At 41.3% G+C, this 20,684-nt stretch overlaps 1 protein-coding gene across 1 annotated transcript in view; it reads right to left on the reverse strand.

Moving 5' to 3' along the window:
- The window catches only part of ECT2 (epithelial cell transforming 2), a 1,537,379-nt gene that overhangs the window by 60,733 nt on the left and 1,455,962 nt on the right, over positions 1-20,684 (reverse strand). The window contains exon 21 of the mRNA XM_044070772.1: positions 10,698-10,805. Coding sequence (XP_043926707.1) covers positions 10,698-10,805 — 108 coding nt within the window. The remainder of the gene's footprint in view (positions 1-10,697; positions 10,806-20,684) is intronic.

Consider the following 20,684-nt stretch of genomic DNA (forward strand, 5'->3'; position numbering starts at 1 on the left):
ATGAAGTAGCTGGTTTAATACAAACATCAGAAGCCGGTGCCTGAACAGCGGCTCCGGACCCATCCAAGGTAGAGACATCCGCAGGTTCCATAGTCGAAGAAGCATCTCGCAGCATACTGGACTCCGAATGGATCTCAGTAGAGGCCTGCGAATCTGTAGAAGCGGGTAACAGGGGCTGCGAAAGTTCCTCACTGAGTACTGGCGGACTGGCAACCAGCTTAACGGAAGCGTCGTCAGCAGTTTTGGACCTATGCGGTCTGTCACTGTCTTTATCCTTGCGCTTGTTCAGAAGATCGGTAGTCGGATGGCTTATCAAAGTCATTTTGGAATATGGATATTGAGAGTGAAAGAATTGAGACAAAAATGGCCAGACGATGAATAGTTCAGGCGTTGAACAAGGCACAAAACAGACAGTGAAGGACGTTGTGGTCTGGGCTTAAACAGGTGACGCAGTAAGAATGAAAATCTCTGAGAGGTATTGGCTTTCCACAGGGAAGACAATTGTTAACTTTTCTTGACATCGGTTAGAGCAAGAAAAAGGATCCCCAACGGGGTACTTAGCTTTAGAAGAAATCAGGTTTGAAACTCAAAAAATGAAAATTTCTGGTTGCAGCCGACCGGCACTTGCGAACTGCTTCGGGCTCCAGCGTGGCATGTTTTACACCCCTGACGACCTGATGTCATTAAAGAGGCGACAGCATCTGATGCAGAAATCCCAAGACTGTGGTATTCGGGCTGACTGAGGGCTACCTGCCGGCAGATAACCCAAGTGTGATGACTGCAACAGTGAATCACGAACATCAGCCCTCAACAAACACATGGTTCTAGCAATCTGCTCGGGCCCTAGAAACCATATTCTACTTATATAATGCTTAGTAAATGTATACACTGAAGACTAAGTAGCAGCTTCAAGGATGGAATTGGTGTCCAACACCTTGAAAAAAAGCACCAGAAGAGACAACAGTCCTAGTGGAAAGCGCTCTAACAGGACTAGACAAAAGATTTGCCTTGAGAAGAACAAAAAGAAATGGCCTTAGATATCCAAGAGGAGATGGTTTGCTGGTCAGACTTATGAATGGTCTTAGTTTTATCTAAATAGTACCGGAGCTGTATCTGCAAATTCAAGGTAGGCAAGAAACCCTCACTAGCAGACTGAGGAAAAGGGGAAAAGGAAGGTAGTTATACTGACTGATTCAAGGACAACTCATTTACTACCTTGGACATAAAAGAATTAGTTTAAAAGGATACCCACAGTCCCTGTGAAAAAACAAAAGTTGGAATGGCCATGAGGGCCTTGAGCTCAGAAACCCTCAGAGTAGAACAGCAAGCACCAAAACAGTCTTCCAGGTACAATGCTTCAAAGAAGTAGGATCTGCAGGCTCAAAAGGAGCCACAGCCATTGTTTCCAAAACATTTTTAAGGTCCCAGGGAGAAGGAATAGGTTTCACTGGAAGCCTACGATGTAGGATAGCCAATAATAAATTGTTTGACCTCAAAACAAGAAGCCAAAGGAGGATTCAATGGCAGACTAGCAGAAATGGCTAACAAATGGGCCTTCACAGAATAGGCCAGACTGGAGAAAATCCTACAAATGAGAGGACCAAAGCCCCCCCCCCCCAAGCACACACACAGAAAGGTCCTGGTTGCAAACATGGCACCAGACAGAAAACCTTTTCCATTTGGACAAAAGACTTTCTGGTTGAAAGTTTCCTTGCCTCCTGTAAAACCCTTAGCATGTCTTCAGAAAAGTGGTGCCTGAAAGGGATCAAAACCCCATCACCCGCAATGTCAGTTGAAGAGTGGACAAGTGAGGATGGATGAAAGACCCCTTGTCCTGTGTGAGGAGGTCCAACTGGTGAGGTAACTTGTGGTGATTGCCCCTGGCCAGATGCATTAAGAGGGGAAACCAGTGTCATTCTGATAAAAGGGACTCACTAGCAAGATTTTGGGGAGCCTAGCTGAATCTTTTGCAGGATTCTTGGAAGTAGAGGAACTGGAGGGAAAGCACAAACATCTCCTTCCAAGAAAGGGAGCTGCCCGTTTAGAGGGTAGGCAAAAATATCTACCCGAAGAATACTCCACTAAAGGACAATGTCCAGAAATAAGTCTTTGCGAAGCATCCATTCGTGAGCCTGTGTTTTGGACCTGCTCAGAGAGCCTGCCACTAGAGTGTGCTAGAATGTATACTGCTTGAAGAGTTAACTGAGGGTCACATCCAAAGCCTGAAGAGCCATCCTGCAAAGGAGGTAGGATTTTTTGTCCCTCCCTGCTTGTTGGCATACATCATCACTGTAGTGTTGTCTATGTACACCGTCAAGGGGCCTGGAGAGAACATGGGGTGAAAAGCTTGAAGGACCAGAATCAGAGCTCTCACCTCTTTGATGCTGATATGTTCCGACGTCTGATGTGGGGGAAGACAGAGACTCTGTACTTTCAGGTTACCAAATGACACCCCCCATCCCATGTCTGAGGCATCAATGAACAGTTCTTGAGAAGGGACTGGTGGCTGAAAGGGTAGGCCTGGACTGAAAGAAAACTGTTGAATCCACCAAATTCCTTTGTTAGATGAGGAAGGAGAGGTACAGTAAAATCCAGAGGGTGGCAATGCTGCAGCCAAACTCACTTGAGGTATCCACTGATATTTCTGCATATGTAGTCTGGCAAGAGGAAGTACTGGAATAGAAGAGGCCATGAATCTCAGGGCCTAAAGAAACTGTCTGGGATGGTACACAAAGGAAGAGGAGACTGAAAAAAGCTGTTAATTAAAATACACATGATCCTGAGAGGAAGTCTGGATGGATCTTTGGAAGATGACAGTAAACCCCAGACTTTGAAATGGAATGATGGTGAACTCCAGATCCTTTAACAGGCAGCTGGGAGAAGGCACCTGAAGCAACAGGTCATCTCGGTAAGGAAAAATCTGAATGCCTTGGAGCCTGCAGAAAGCAGTCACAGGAACTAGGCAATGTGTGAAAACCCATGAGGCAGTAGAGAGGCCAAAGGTCAAAGCAGAGAACAGAAAATGAAAGGAAGAAACATTGAAACAAAAAAAATTCCTGAAAAGTGTGTGAACAGATATATGAAGGTAAGCATCCTTCAGATCCAAGGACATCAGAAAAACCTGGGGTAGTAAAAGGGGAAACTGGGTTTGAGACTAAGCATCCAAAAAGAAGGACCTTGAGAAAGGTGTTGAGCAGGGAGAGATCCAGAATAGGTCACCAAATGCCCTCTTCTTGAGGAACGATGAACCATCCTGGAATAAAAACCCTTTCCCACTCAAGAAAGGGGGGCAGGTTGAATGGTTCCCTTGGCTCACCAAGGACCTTTGGACCTCTGGAAAATGAAATTGCTCTAAAGGAGGTGGAGCAATCCCTGTAAAAGGAAGGAGTGACTTCCATACCACAAAGTAACCCTGACGGATAAAGAATCCAAGAGTCTGAGGTGATGAGAAGGCAATTTGGCAGCCAAAGGGACAAAGGAACTTGGTCTAACAGAATAGGGGGACAAAATGTCAAAGAGAAGCTGGCTTATCAGATAGAGAAGGGTGCTGCTTGGAGGCCTGGCAGGGTTGCATGAGAACAAAAGCAAAACTAAAAGGATAATTCCTCTGGAACTTAGAGATAGGGGAGATAAAAATGTGTTTAAGGTCCTGCAAGTCTTTGCCCGTCTCTTGAAGAGACTTAAACAGGTCAGCAGCAGCAGTCCTAAAAGAAGTTTACTATCCAAAGGAGCATCCGACAACTTAGCTTTAATGTCCTCTGGCAAAGACTACAGATGGAACCAAGAATAATGCCTCATGACAGACAAAAAAGCACAGCCCTGGAAGAAGCATCTGCACATCACAGCTGCACTTACAGTGGCGAGCCACTTGAGAAGCAGAACCTAAAACAGATAAGGCAAAAGATCTGCATTCAGAATCAGGGAGATCAGAAATAACTTGACAAGCCACAGCAATCAAGGCCAGAGCATACTTGGTCAAGTGGGTTTGGTAATTAACAACCCTAAAGGCCAAAGTAGAAGCAGTGCAAACGTTAACAATCCTTTCCATTGCTATATTATCCTCACCAGAAGGAAAAAGTTTGGAAGAAGGCAAGAGCTTGAAGGTTTGTCACAAGAAACTGACCGCAGCAAGACCAGCAGGAGGACATAAAACCTGACAATCCTCAGGATACAGAGCCTATCAGTTTCTTAGGAGCTGGAGGCTGAGAATCGGGAGACTTGGAAAGAGAAATGAATGTGTCCAACAAGGCAGCCGACAGAGGAGGCACTGCAGCTGGTTTAGGAGTATCCACCTGAAGCAACTCATATCAACTCCTCTGAATATCAGATACTTAAGAAGAATCTCACAAAGTATTCCATCATCCTAGCAACTGTGCCAAAGGACAATTCTTCAAAAGACGACTCAGACTAACAGATGACTATCAGAAGCATAAGCCAAAAGCAAAGGCATCTGTGAAGAATAGGACAAAGACCCCTCAATCAGACTCTGAATCCTCATCCAAGGAATCCAGTTCCCTAAGCTGTTTAGAAGGGACAGAGGTCTATAGCGGAGCAGACATCGAAAAGCTTGAGGAGGCTTCAGGGGGCCATCAAGGTAGAAAACAAGCACTGAGTAAATTCCTGCCATTCCCTTTGAGAATCCTTAGGATAGACAGAGACATGCTTTGTATTGGGTCGTTTCTTGGAAGGGACATCAGTCCTAACACACACCAGAGGTTACGATCACTGGTGAGATTTAATGAGATAATCCAAAACCTACTCCCTGACCAATCTCTCCAGAATCCCTCTAGGACCCTCCAAGATAAATCAACCACAGTTCCACTCTCAATGTACAGAGCAGATGCCTGCAAAGCCTCAGAGAACGTGTGAAAAGAGGGAGCCATGCCAGCCTCCAATGGGGTCATGGAAGAGGTATCTGATGTGGATGCCGAACAGCCTACACAGCTATTACCCGCTTCTATGGGGATGTGAGGTGGAGGCTAGACAGTTAAAGAATCTGGCAAAGACTTCTTAGCCTGCTTCTTCCCTAGTGGGAAGATCTCTGGTTAAAAGACGACGCCATGTTACCCTGGGATAACTGCTCAAGCCATTGGTTTTCAAGATAAATGGCCAGGGAAGACAAACGGCTTTCTGAGTGTCTTAGGCACGAATGCCTTACAGATATTACAAGAGGTATAGTCATGGGAACCACCCAAAAAAAAAACTGTTAGTGATGATCCTTATCAGCAATCTGCCTCCCACACTGACATTTTCCCTTCTTGGAAGACATATACTCTAGGTAAGCAAAATAAAAGCCCAAAGAAAAGGACCAAAAAAAAAAAATTGAACAGGACTCATATATATATATATATACATACATATACATACACACACACACACAAACATATACAAACACACACTTTCTAGTTTGTATCAGATCACCTTGTAAGGGGCTGAAAATACAGCAGAGCAACTGCTTATGATTGGATGAGTCTACACCACACATTCCCTCTAATGTCAATTAACCTGCTCAATGAGCAGAGCAAATTCACCACAAAAAAGGTCAAAATGAATGTCCACCCTTGTCCTTAAAAAGGCAATAGGGTGGACAAACTACATAAAAACAGAAAAACTGTTACATTAAATACATTAAAGTACTAAAGCTGTTGGGGAGGCAACAACTTGTATAACTTATTCACTTCTCAGTTTCAAACTTCATTTTTCACTAAACTGCTTTCTAAAGTACCTTTAACTGTTAATTACAATGTACCTTATATACTTCACTCAGCAAACAGTGTTCAGATCTTTCATGATTACATTATTTGCACCTGCATATTTCTGGTCTCCACAGAAAAGCAATGATTGACTTGTGAACAAATTGTGTATATTTCATTCAGAACACACTGTTCAGCCCTCTCGTGATTAATTGCTTGTACCTGCAGAGTTATTGCCTCCTACTGAAAGACTCTGCTTATGAAAAAAGAGTTAATGAGTTTGCAAATAAAATAGAACTACCATTTCTCATGCCTTTCATCATTGTATCTTATTTTTCTAGCCCATTTGCTTAAACACATTGTATATAGCCTAAACCAAGGGCATTACTCTAGATATCCACATCTATAAAAACAGGAGAAATTATCTTAGTTCTACATATAATGTGATCATCCCCACCACACTAGCCAAGTATCGCATTACATTAATCTAACTTGCTTCTATCCAGCTTTTTTTGTAGTGTAAAACTTGGATACCCTACAACTAAAAAAAAAAAACAGTACTCATTTGCTTTAATATCCTTTAACATATACAGCAGTCACTGATGAGACACCTTTCTCCCAAATTTAAAATACACCTGCCTGTACACTATGCAAGGATGCTTTATGATACAACATTCAATTTATATTGACATTTTATACAAATAAGAATAAAAAATATGTACTTTGTTACCTCTTCAATCCCTTCAATGTCCTTTTAATCAATGGCAAAGTGTGGCATATGTTTTATACTTCAAGTTTAACAGTCAATAAAATTTCAGTCTTTCTTCTGCCACATCTTGCGAAGTCACATTCTACATGTCTGTTCCTATATTTAATATGATTGATGCTTTGTAGTCTCCTATTTAATCATTTCACAATATTGCTGGTCATCGTCATAATCCTCTCCATTTCCTAACATCAATCACTGATTCAAGTCCAAGGAACTTATTTTTCTAGTCATTCTCCCTTCCCCCCTTTTTTGTGATGCAAGCATTTTCCTTTGGAACAATGGAAACTGTTTCATTGGCAGTGTCTCTGTATAGGCTTTGCGATTCACAGAATAAAAAACAGTCCACCACTTGTTAGTTCACATTTGTTTCCTCTTTAGCCAGATCTATATCCCCCCAAAATTCACCTCATCTTCTAGGAAAATATTATAAAGATAGCTAGATATAGCAGCTTGAATCTCACTTACACCTGCTTCTTTACATTCCATGATTGTCGGGATTGGAGAGATAGACATGCTTCTCTCACAATTCCCATTCTCTGGAACAGGCTCAGGGAGCAGAGTTTTTCCCAAACCTTAAAGTGCAGCTTGGGCCAAAGGATGGGTAATTGGAAATTGACCCCCTCCTGCGTCTCTGATGGACAGATGGTCAGTAAATCATCTATATAAAATCAACTTTGAAGGTCACATTTGGGTTGCAAAGATAGGCTTATAAGGGCCCTGGTTGTTGTTAGCCTACTATACCATCTATGAATACATTCTTCTTCTGTCTAGTGTACAATCAATTATTTTTTACAAAGACTCTGCTGTTGCCAGTTTTTAATACCTCTCCCTTCTGCAACAATTTTTTTCAGAAGCAACTCTTTCTACTGGCATGGTTGCATCTTTACTAATACAGACTTTGGTGCTTCGTCATAAGATTTGGAGCATACACATGATGTTGCCTCTCACTTAAATTCTGCTGCAAAACACCAGTTCAATTGCTTAGGTGCACTTTCATATTACTATTGAAACCTCTTCCATTCCGTTTCTTTGGTACAGTAGAAAATCTCAGGTTTTCTCTGTGTGCTGTGTCATCTAACTCTTAATAGTTTTGAAAGAGTTGAGAAGATTCATGTTCAGCCAGCCTTTTTTTCCATTTCAACATGTGCATTGCAGTTTTATCAATTAATGTGAATAGCTAGTTAAAGCTTCTTCTAGCCTTGGTGTTGCAGATAATTTGCTGTTTGCTAACAATATAAAAGAGCTGGTCCAGACCATTTTCAGTCATGACCTGTGACAGGGGCAATAGTACAGAAAATTTACATATCACAATTACATAATTGTTTGTACAGTTTTGAATCCTATGCCATTGGATATGGTCATAAATCACAGTGAGAGTTGAAATACTGAAGCCTGACAATGGCAAGAATAAAACAAATCTGCATATTTTCTATTTTGTTTTCTGTTATCTGTAACCTATGCATATTTGTAGGCTGAATGGAAAACTAGAAATGGTAACATTTCATTTCTGGAAGCAGTGCATTTTTACAAAATGCTATGTGGGCAGCAGGAGACGGCATACAAGTTACTTTCTAGTATAGTCCTGTGCTAGGACTTTTGTAACTATATTGTCTGTGTATGTTGAAGTTCAGGGAAGGATCCAGAGCAAGGCCTAGGCATTTGTATTAAGGCACCATGGGAATACCGTTGTTACTGTTATCTGTTATTTTTAAGCATGGAAGTTGTGGTAGCTTGCTAGGGGTTGAAAAGAACATTAACATTTGTTTTGTTTGTTTTCATGGTTGATGTAGAGGTTATTTTTAGTCCAGGGACAGAGATTAGATAAAGAATTCCTTCAATGTTTCACTTATTTTAAACACCTCTAAGTACATTGTATTTATTTTTTCCTCTAAATTACTGGAAATCATTTCTTGCACCAAAGCTGAAACCTGAACTGCTGCAAGATTCTTCCCAGTTATTTTCTTCTTCTTTTGTGGCCGAGTTTCTCTTAGTTTCTCCAAAGTTCTTCTTTGCTGGCATCCAGGCAGTGTGATTACTAGCTAGTAACTAAATTCCACCCATATTGATAGCCCTTACTGGCCTCATTTTCTCAATTTCAATCAATTTGTCAAATCAGTGTATTTAGCAATCTTGGTAGTCCTCAACCAAAAAAGAAATTTGAAATGTTAAAAGTTACAGAAGCACTAACTTTACAAATACTAAGATATGAATAAGCCAGGTTTTGCTCTATGAAGTTGCCAATTAGAATGGTCTAGAAGCTATGATAATTACAAGATGACTGACCAACAGTCTATGCATCAAACATATTGGAAAACAAAACACATATGCTCACACAGAAAACAAACAGTACATGGGCATAAGAAATTCCATGAATTTGTCCACAGTAAAGCAGATCACACAAACTCCTGCAAAGCATATTCAGAAAATCTTTGTAAAGGCCAACTGAGAAAACACACAGGATATTAACCTAAAGAAGTTATGATGAGAAAGTGAAGTAGTTACCATACAATGAACTACATATAACAGATACAGAGTAGAATATATGTACCACAGAAGCAAGAGATGCCAGCAGAACTTTAAGATTATCTGGGAAATTCAACAGTCACCAAATGAACCTATGTTGGGGCTTGAGAGAAGACCTTAGAAGAAGAGTCTTCAGTTAGCCTCAATTCTCAACTGGGTGACTAGGCACAGTGCTACAGGATCAAGGTGACCTGCATTGAGCCCTGGCAGCTGGAAGATATCTCCACCTGTAATAGAGTACTTGCAGAACTGTAATTCTGGGGATCATAACTATGATTTTTGAAAAATTCCATTTTGTGGAACTGCAAAAAAATATATTAAATCTGAAAATGCAGTACTTCAGGATTTGTATCTACTGTGAGGTACATTAATCTTGTAAATGGTATATTTAAGTAGCAGGGCTATAGATGGGCACAGGATCAATTTCTGAAGGAATAAGGAGTGACCCTCCCATGCAAAAACACCAACATTTTAACAGGAAACTTCAAACCTGGTTTACTTTTTACTTAAACTGAAATTAACATATATTTTCACAGACGTATAAGACCTATAATTTCACATCTCACACTGGTAACAGGGAGCCCGAAGTAGGAGAGGGAGTGCACCTTTCTCTGTGCCTCGTGTCTGAAGCAGAAGGCAGACGCACATGTATCCCATTATGGAAGTCAAAGGCAACCTGAGCAACTGCAGGGGAGAGAGAACTTTTTAAAATGGAGTTATCTTTAGAAGAGCTAGAGAAGACACTCAATTCTGGAGATTGTGTCCCTGATGAGAACTTGGATATGAGGGACCCTCTCATAAAAGGAGCTTTCAAACTGCCACTCCTCATGATAGTGAAGGCCAGAAACATTTCTCCTACCCATGTTTACAAGTTGCAAGACTGCTGTGTCAACCCTTACGGCACTGCGTTAGATCATATTCATCAATGAGTCAGTACAAACAATGTCACTGTAGGTTCTTTGCTGGTAATTTGACTGCCACATAAAACTTAGATTTGCTTCTAGAAAATAAATGGGAAACTTCAATGCCATGAAATAAGACTGATGTCTAAACTGTGGGAACTGCAGAAAAGAAATAACAGGCTCCTAATGGGTATACTTAGCATGCAACAAACACCACAGTGAGTTTATGCATTGGGAAGTGCACCTCTGTGGAAGAACTGGTGATGCAATTGGCATAGATGACAGACAGCTGTTGACTACAAGGTGGATTCCTAATGTTATATGAACTACTGTTCAAAAACTTACAGGTGCAGCAGTTAGCGTTGCCGCCTCACAGTAAGAGGTTCTCCGGTTCGATTCTCTGCTGGGTTGCCTTCTATGAGGAGTTTGCATGTCCTCCCTGCATTCGCTTGGGTTTCCTTACACATTCCAAAGACATGCATCTGGAGCATATCTTTCAGAGCCTCTGCTGAAAATGGGGTCTATCCCAGTAAACAAACGTTAAATAAAATCAACCTGACAATGCCTTTCACCTTTGCAGGATTATTTCTCAGACTCTGACCTGCATCAAAAATCCTTAATTTTCCCTTCAGCCACTGCAAAAACACTTGCGCAGATGGTAAAGAAGAAAAAAAAAAAAGCACAGTTGAGCACAACCACTGAAAAAAAAAAAAAAAAAAAAAGAATTATAAAATCATTTCTTACAAGCCAAAAATTAAAGTTCAGTATCCTTAAAAGTTGTTAGAGAATAAGTACCAATTATTTTTGTACCTTCTTAGATGTCTTCCGAATGGCCCTGGAAGCCCTACTCAATGTGCTATCCATGTCCTTGGTGTTCAGGTCAACAGAATGAGGAGAAGCAGTACAAATAAGACTCTCCTGTTGATAAAAATCACATCGCAAGACATCACATGCTTAAAATTGGCAAACAATTAAGATCTACTGCATGACTATTTTCCAAATATCATACATTCAAAACTGTATTCTTCTATTGAGAAACAATGCAGTATGTCTAAGAACATTTTAACTAGTCATCACAGACTTGCTCATTTTCAGCTTTTTTAAGCAAGAATGAACAGCTGTGCAAGCACACACACTTGCAATTGAAAATGCCTGGCTAAAAAGTCCATTGCTGCTGCAACATTCATGATTTGTGGGAATTAACCAAAAATAATTGTCTGCCCTTTCAAATGGATGCTAATTCCACTCAACATACACACCCATTACGGATATCAGTCTGACGTCCAGCAAAAAAAGGGTGAAAGGTGAGCAATCTATAATACCCTCAATTCTTTTTTTTTTTGGTAGGCAAATCAGTAAAAGCTGTGCTTGGATAGTGCAGATAATGCCTCTGGGTCATCTGTTTAGGAGGTTTTCTTTGGGAAATGTGTGGTTTACATCTCATGTCATAAGTCCGCTAAAAAAGGACCTTGAATGCATCCCGAGGCTTGTAAATATGCTTACTAGCACAAGGATATGATTTAGTACTGATGTCTTCCTTTTAGATAACAGACTGATGGCAAAAGGACAAACAGAGTGACTCAAATGGAAAGACACATGATCCTACAAGGTCTCCTTCCATCTTCTACCTCCAGGGAAATGCAAGGTGCTGGGAGCTTAAACTGGAGCTGTGATTCTTCTATTCAACCATCCACCAAGTGTACTAACACAATGTTCATCACAAGGGTCATTGCCACTGGTGTGGTACTATTCATTATCCATAGAAAACTACTAGAGCAAAATCAGTGGGCTACCTTTGGGCTGGTAATCAAAGTTTGCCCTGCAAGATAGCAGTAGCAAACCTTGCTCTGCAGTTTTAATGCGGAGCCTGTAATGTTTGAGAAAATATGGGTGGGTTGGCACACGGATGACTCATAGATGCTGTAATTGGAGACAATGTTAAAAGATGCTGCCCTTATGGAATGAGACCTTACCTATATGCCCCCACAAAGGTTTGTCCATTGCGTTCATAAAAACACAAGACAGCCAAGTTCAGTAAGGTCTGCTTTGATACTGGACCATCCTACTTGCCTGGCACAAAGGAGACAAAGGTGGCCAGATTGCTTTAAAACTTTTTTATTTTTTTATAGAAGATGAAAGCGACATTTACAAATCAAGAAAGTGCAATAATTTCTCCCACTTGTTCTAAGGCGTGGAATAAAATAATGCAAGTTTTTATGACTAATTTAAATCCATTTCTAAGAAATCACCTTTAGCATGAAAAAGGGATTAATTTTAAAACTTAACCTGTCTTTAGGAAATAATGTTAAGGCTCTTTTACACATTACAACCTGCAACTCTGAGTCAGACGTAATAGTTAACAAGAAAGCTTTCCAGAATGTAATGGCTGAAAGATGAATATCAGTGGATGCACAGGACTGTATAACAGCTCAATTAGTTACGGTCATACTCTAGAAGTATACATATACATAAGTATACATATTCTGCAGACTCAGCAAACAGGATACCTTTATACCTGTAGCAAATAACTTTTTCCAGTTAAGGCAGAATTCTCCAAGTTCTTTATTTTCCTGATCTCTTGCAGATGAGATCTTTCTTAGAGAAGTGGTTCTTGAAGGTTAAGTTTGATGCAATTCATGCTGCCAGCCTGAGACTCCTTAGGACTTCGGTTCACTATGTATTTGTTATCAAGAGAGAAAGATAGCTCTGATATTGTTTTAGCTCCATGCCTGTTGACCAGTGAGAGTCACTCATCCGAAAGTTCATCTTTGTTCCATCAATACAGAAAGAGCTGGACATAGCATGACCCTGATAGACTGTTTCCACTCCCGCCCACTCCAAACAGCTGTTATAACTGCATGCTTTGCTTTTCTCTATGAGTAGGCACATTCCTACACATGGATCAAGATTTGAAGGATGCTACAACAGACATGGTTTGACAGCCTATATGCTGCATAAAGTGTACCTCCCTATCCAGTAGATGCCACCAGTGGGTTAGGCAGTCTAACTCTCCATATGGATAAATTGGGTGTCACCTAACTGCAGTTCTCCCAGTGCCTAAGTCATTAGATTATCTTGGATCTTCTTGCTCACAAGAATGTATCCCTCTGCACCAAGAAGCCAATGTAGGAAGCTGCAATCCTTTAGCAACAGCAGTGATCCTCTTCTCATTTTAAAAAGTTGACAGAGCACAATTTGTTTTAGCCATAGACAGAGCCTTGCCCATTACTTTCTCTCTTTTGAGGGAAAAAAAATTCATATTTTACCATTCTTATGCAATCATCATGCATGGTGCACTGCCCCGAAGGTGGCCTGTTTTTCCCTTAAACTTCAAAAATAGTTTCTCATTACCTTTTCAATTACATGTCAGGCAAACCCTATTATCATGAGTTGACGTTTTCCAATACAATTTTCACATTTTATAACAGCCGTTCTCCATTGTTATACAATCTTTCTTGTAACCCCACTTCCCTTTGGCCTCAGTCATATTCCCCCTCTTATTTTCTGTTTGCTTGTATCCCTACCTCTTATCCCCGGTCAGGATTCACCCCTCTCCCAAATTTCTGTCTTTGCTGTGCCTGGGACTATACTTCATCAACCTCCATCCATCTTAACTTCCTCCATTACTGGGCTCCTTATTAGACTTCCATTGCTTATTTAATTCTATTTTATTCCCTTCTTCCCTATAGTTAATACGGATATTTCTTTTCCTGCACTGCTTTTACTAAAATTAGAAAATAAAATTACCTGCATTTCTCATTCCTACATTAATATCTCGCAAATCAGGAATGGCAAATCCTTGAATCTTTCTAATTTACTGCATGTCCAGACGATGTGCCTCCAAATCTCTTATTTGATTTTTGCTTGCATCCCCAACACACTTAACTAATGATGGGAAACATTTTATGCAGTCTATTTGGAATAAAAAAATAATCATAAAAGCACTTACATGCAGATATTCTAAAGTTCCCCGATTTTGTTAGAACCCTTGATATCCTAAACATGATTTTCCACTTCTCTTCTGCAATCCCCTTTCTCTAGTAATCTGTGCCAAATCTGCATCTGCTTATACTTGACTTCCCAGTTTCTTTTAATAATGCCTTAACCATCTACTTATCCTCTTATCTCACTCCTACTGCTCTTACTTGTATTAAAATTCTAATCAGTTCTGATGTGTCATTATTATTTCTCTTTTTCATAATATATAGTCCTCTATATTTCATTAATTCCTTCATTTCAAGCTTGTACTTCATTGCAAAATCTACTCATTCTTTCTTCCACTTCAAAGTTCCAGAAATGCAAACTTATTCTCTCTCTCAGCAGTTTTCTCCCACAGACTAATCTGTTACTAACCTTTGTTTATTTAAAGCAATAGCCCATAGCTCATTGTTAAATTTGGAACTATACCCCTCCATAATGCTTGGTATATTGCTATACAGTGATCTCAAACAGCGTTTACTCATCTCCTTCTCCAGTGCCCCTGAACAATATTTACCCTCTTCAATAATGGAGTATATCCTTTCTGTTTAGCCATCTTCCATTTCCACGTTGACGCATAATTAGTGTTCTGAATACAATGCATAAATCTCAGTTGTGCCTCTAAGACAATCTTGTAAATGACATAATGCTAAACCTCCATCTTCAACTGGGAGAAGCATCTACCGATCCAACATTAGGTTCTTGTCTTCTCACACATTACCCTTCTTCAATCATACCCCAAAATTTCTGCCTGTATCACATAAAAGCTTGAAGAGTTTACAGTATTATAGGGACAATGAATATTTTTATCACCTGAATTCTCTGATCCAAGTCTACCTTTAAGGTTTTCCATCTTTTATAATTTGCTCACAATGTTAACCTTTGTCTCCCCTCATGTCTCTTTTTTGCCTCCTTAGTTATCCATAGTCCAAAATATTTTAATTTCGTGCAGTGCCTTTCTCTTACTTTACTTTAGCTTGTATCCAGCTGTGTAAACTGTCTCAATGTAGTCAACAGCCTTGTAATATCATCCTCTGGCTTGCTAAGATATAAAGCATCATTTGCAAATGTAACATTTTCCTCTTCCCCATTCCATTCCTATCCCAAGTGCATGATTTCCTAATCTTCTGGGATAATGGTTCCACGTACAATGCAAACAGCAGTGGTGACAGGGAGCAGACAGTACAGTTTTGTACCTACCATAAATGTAGATGTTGTGTCTTCACTGCTGCAGTCATTACACTTGGGTTATCCTGCCATCAGGCGGTCCCGCAGTAGGCCAGAGTTCCAAAGTCTTGGTCTGGTGTTGGTTGCTGTTGCTTCTTCCCTGACGTCAGTGCACCAGGGGTATACAAGATGCAGCAGACACTATTTTCTTCAGTTTTTCTTGCCCCAGATGTCAGGTGCCCCCAAATAGGTAGGCAATACATATTGCTAATAAAGCATACTTGAAAAATAAAACCAAAATGTTCAGCTACCAGCAAATACACCACATAGGTAGCATAGGGTAGAAAAGTGTAGATAAGTCCTAGCTAAGAAAGAGGGAATGGAGGTAGGGTAACCTGGACTGCAGCAGTGAAGACACTCGAACATCTACATTTATGGTAGGTACAAAACTGTACTATGTTCATAGTGTTTCACTGCTGCAGTCATTACACTTGGGTTGGATCCCAGAGCTGAGTCAGGGTGGCTGGATCTAGAGAGGATTTGGTGCGGCTATGAGGCCCTGCAGCTTCCAAAATGTCCTTGGTAGGTACTCCTCTAAGATAGGCAGTAGAAGTTGCAGTTGCCCTGGTAGAATGTGGTCTAATGTTAGATGATACAGGCTTCCCATGTGTGTAGCAGAACTGGATACAATGTCCTATCCACTTTGAAATGGTCTGCTTTGAAATAGCCTTTCCCTGTGATCTTGCAGCATAGGATACAAACAGTTTCTCAGTTTTACTGAAAGCTTTTGTTTTGTCCAAGTAGAAGTGTAACTGTCTGTGTATGTCCAAGGAATGTAGAATTCTCTCCCCTTTATTCTGGGGATTTGGATAAAATGTTGGCAAATAAATAGTTTGGTTAAGAGCCACACTGGATACCACCTTAGGCATAAATGAATGGTTTGTTCTTAAGGAAACCCTGTCTTGGTGAAAAATGATGAAGGGCTCCACTGCCATTAGTGCCTGTAGTTCTAAGACTCTTCGTGCTGAGGTTATTGCCAGTAGCAGAGCAGTTTTCCATGATATATATATTTTATTTCTGCTGTATTGGCTGGCTCAAAAGGAGGTAAAGTGAGTTTTTCCAAGACAAAGTTGAGGTCCCAAGTAGGTGTTGGTGCTCTCCGGGGCGGTCTTATGTTTTTAGCCCCTCTGAGGTACTGCTTTAGCAAAGGATGAGAGAAAACAGGAGGATCTGTGTTGTAATGAGCCGGGATGGCAGAAGCTTGGATCTTAATGGATGAGAAGGATAGTCCTTTGTCCAGCATCTCAGTTAAATATTGTAGAATCTGAGGTATGTTAGGGACAAGAGGGTCAAGGCTTTGAGCCTGGTTCCAGGCACAGAATCTCTTCCACGTTTCTGAATAAGATTTCTTGGTGCTAGACCTCCTGACCTCCAAAATGACATCCATAACAGCTTTAGAGAGAGGTGTTGCCTGTTTGGCTAATGAATCTGCCATACAGCCAGGGATAAGGTTTTGAGCTGACTGTGCAGGATCTGATTGTTTCGTTGAGTCAGAAGGTGTGGAATTTGAGGCAAAATCCAAGGTGGGCCTTGAGCTAAGTTCTTTAAGATTGGGTACCAAATGTTGGCATGACCAGTCTGGAGCTATCAGAATCATCTGTGGTTTTTCTTGTCTGGCTTTTAGGAGAACCTTTGAGAGGAGAGGCAGAGGAGGGAAGGCATAAACGTGTAGGCCTTTCCAGCTGAACAAAAGAGCATCCACTTTCCATGCTTGTGTGTAATAAGTCCTTGTGCAGAATTTTTGTAGTTGGCAGTTCAGTGGGGTGGCAAAGAGATCTATGTCCGGGCACCCCCATTTTTGCATTATCACGCTGAAAACTTGTGGATTTAATTTCCACTTGTAAGGATCCATGATGTTTCTGCTTAGGTCGTCTGCCAGAGTATTTTTCTTTCCTGGCAGGAATTGTGCTTGGAGATTAACTTGATAAGTTAGATCTATGTTCCACAAGGTCATGGCTTGTCTGCATAGGGGGTAAGAATGAGTGCCCCCTTGCTTGTTTATGTACCACATTACTGTGGTGTTGTCTGTCTTTATTAATAATTGTCCTGGATACAGAAGGTCCTTGAAAGCTGTTAGGGCATTTTGTACAGCCAACATCTCTTTTTGATTGATGTGTAGATGCATTTGGTTTGTGGTCCATTTGCCCTGAATACATTTTCCTGCCATGTGTGCTCCCCAGGCGTAATCCGAAGCATCTGTTGTTAGAGTATGCCTGGCTGTGGGTAAAGTGAAAGGCTGACCCTTGTTGAGGTGACATGCCTTTGCCCACCATCGAAACTCCTGTTGCAGGCAGGGAATTAGTGGCATTACCATTTCCAAGCTGTGAGTGTTGAGTCCAAACACTTTTTAGGTACCATTGTAATTTCCTCATATGCAGTCTGGCATATGGAATTAGAAGTATGCAGGATGCCATGAATCCCAAGGCCTGCAGAATTTTTCTTGCAGGGAGTTGGGACTTTGTTGCCATCAATTGAAAATACTGAGTCAGTTGGTCCTTGTTTGTCTGGCGTGAGATAAGCCATCTGGGCCGTTGTATTTAAGCTGGCACCCAGGAATATTATCGCTTGTGAGGGCACTAGTTTTGATTTCTTTTCATTTACTGTGTACCCTAGGCAAATTAACTGTTTTACAAATGCCAGATGCTTTAGAAGAATGTCCTTGCTCTCTGCTTGAATCAGGCAGTTGTCCAGGTATGGATATATTTGAATAACTTTTTGTCTGCAAAATGCAATTACTGGTGCCAGGCACTTTGTGAAGGCCCTGGGTGCAGTAGATAAGCCAAAGGGCAGTGCAGAGAATTTGTAGTGCATTGAACCAGCTATGAATCTGAGGTATCTTCTGCAATTTTGTCTGATAGGGACATGCAGGTATGCCTCTTTGAGGTCCAAAGTAACAAGCCAAGCTTTCTTGCCCAACATGGGAAGGAGCTGCTGCAGTGTCAACATTTTGAATTTCGGAACATCCAGGTAAGTATTTAGAGTGGAAAGGTCTAGAATGGGTCTCCAGGCTTTGTCCTTTCTGGGGACCAGGAAGAGTCTTGAGTAAAAACCTTGTCCTTGTTCCTGCTGTGGTACTTTTTGAATAGCTCTCATGTCCATGAGGGCTGTAATTTGTGTTTGTGCCTCTGTCCATTGATTTTGTGGCAGGTCTGGCATTCCTTTTAGCCTTAGCAAAGTGTGAAAGTGGAATCTGCAACCTTGAGACAATACTCCGCACCCATTTGTCCTGGGTGATTGATTGCCAGTTTTGTGAAAAAAGTGCTAGTTTCCCCTCTAAAGGAGCTGCCAACAGGGTAGAGTTTGGCATTGGAAGGGGAAGTCATTGAGATCGTTTCCTGTAAGGTTGTGACTTGTCCTCACCTCCTTTGAGTGTTGAAGCGTCCCACTGTCGTGGTCTGTAAGATCCTTGGGGCTGAGATCTGCCTCTTGGGCGTCTGTATCTGTCCCTCTGAGGCCTGCCTGACACGGAAAAGGACCAATTTTTAGAAGGCCAATTTCTGCTAAATCTTGGTGGCTGTACCTGTAAGAAATCCTTTACTGTTTTCATAGATTTTGCCTTATCCTCCATTTTCTTTAAAACCTCCTCAGCTTTAACACCAAATAAAATATCTTGCTGTAAAGGAGCATCTAATAATTTCGCCTTGATATGATCTGGTAAGGTTTGTTCCTTTAACCAAGCATGCCTTCGAATCACAGATCCTGTAACTGCTACTCTACAAGAAGCTTCTAATGAATCAAAACCACATTGCAAAGTATGTTTTCCCACTTGTTCAGCTGCATGCAATAAATCCTGCATTTCCTTAAAATCAGGTTGTTCTGCACTTGTACTCATTTTCTCTTTTAACGGAGACAGTAAATATTGTTGATATTTAAGCATGTGAAACTGGCAGTTTAAAGCCTTCACTGCTAAAGTTGCAGAGGGGTAAACTTTCTTCCCCCATCTGTCTAATGCTCTGGAATCCTTGTCCGAGGGAACTGGATTTTTAGCTGTGGAGGCCTTTACCCCTTTAGGACCCTGGGAAATAGTTTCTGGGTCAGCAGCAGGGTTTTTATAAAGAAATTTGTGAGAATCAGGGACTCTGTAGTACCTGTCTGGCTTGAATGGAGCAGGGGGTAAAAAATCTGGATTTAAACTGGATTCAGAGAACACATCGTCCACAATATCCAACACTGGCGGAATAGCAAGGGGCCTGTGTTGAGGCAATAAAAGAACATCTGAGCCTTTTCTTGGACTCTGAGTAATCCTGGCCCTCCCAGTGGAAATGCTCCCTCATGGTATGCAAAGTTTCCCCAAAAGAGTAATCCTCAGGAGGAGAGGCTGAAGGAATAGATTCTTCAGCATCAGAGTCCTCGTGGGGGGGGGGGGTAAGGAATATCCCTGGTCTGAAGAGGAGTCAGAATATACAGAAATCTGGTAAGAGGAATCATAGTCTGTATCCTGCCTAGGCCTTTTATCAGGAGGGGGATGGGTACCCCTGATCAGAGAAATAAAGTCTTAGGCCATTTTGAGCATCTGCTTTTTAGGCATGGCGGCCTGTCCAGGTGAATGCTGTACTTGCTTCTTTGTCTTTAAAGTTGCTTTAGACTTGGCTATAGATGCAATGGTAAGTTGAGTAGGTCTGAAGACACCCTCAGAAGCCAAAGCCTGCTCAGTGGCTCAGGACCCATCTGAAGGGTTAGTCTCCGTAGGCCCAACACCTTGAGTATCCAGAAGCCTAGGCAACTCCACGTGGGAGTCAGTGGCGGCCTGTGGCTCTGAGGTAGCGGGTGTCAGGGGTTGCAAAAGCGCCTCACTGAGAACCGGTGACTGGCCTAGAAGAGGCTTTGTCGTCAGTTTTGGGCCTCGGATGCCTGTCCTTATTCTTTGCGTTTTTTGTGAATTCCGGTCGTTGGTTGTTTCAACGGCATGGTATAATTAAACCTTTGGCCAAAGTAATGGCGTGCAAAATCAAACCGACGTTTAATAGTGCGTTTGTTAAATCTAGCACAAAACCGACAACTAGTGACGTTGTGATCTGGGTCTAGGCATGGAATACAGTACGAATGAAAATCCTTATGAGATATTTGCTTCCCACAAGAAATACAGTTATTAACTTTTACTGACATCGGTCTGAGACAAGAAAAAGTTTCCCCAATGGGGTACTTAACTTTATTGAAGACTTCGGATCTGAAATCAAATTTTGAAATCTCAGGTGTCGGCCGACCGGCACTTGCGAACTACTTTTGCTTTGGGCACCGCGCAGCAAGAAAGACTGAAGAAAATGGTGTTGGGTGCATCTTATATACCCCTGGCGCACTGACGTCAGGGAAGAAGCGACAGCAACCGACACCGGACCAAGACTTTGGAACTCTGACCGACTGCGGGACCGCCTGACGGCAGGATAACCCAAGTGTAATGACTGCAGCAGTGAAACAAGAACATCTGACTGGTGCCTCTTCCTACTTCAAATTCTGTTGATAATCTGCCATTAATTTTTAACATTGCTCCTGTGTCCCTGTATAATTTTTGTAACATTTTAATCAGGCCTATAGGACATCATATTTTGCACATTATCTCCCATAAAAAAAAACTCCAGTAAATTCTACAAAACA

Source organism: Protopterus annectens, chromosome 4.part1 (genome assembly GCF_019279795.1).
Source record: "Protopterus annectens isolate FY-2018-M chromosome 4.part1, PAN1.0, whole genome shotgun sequence".
Classification (NCBI taxonomy): domain Eukaryota; kingdom Metazoa; phylum Chordata; order Ceratodontiformes; family Protopteridae; genus Protopterus; species Protopterus annectens.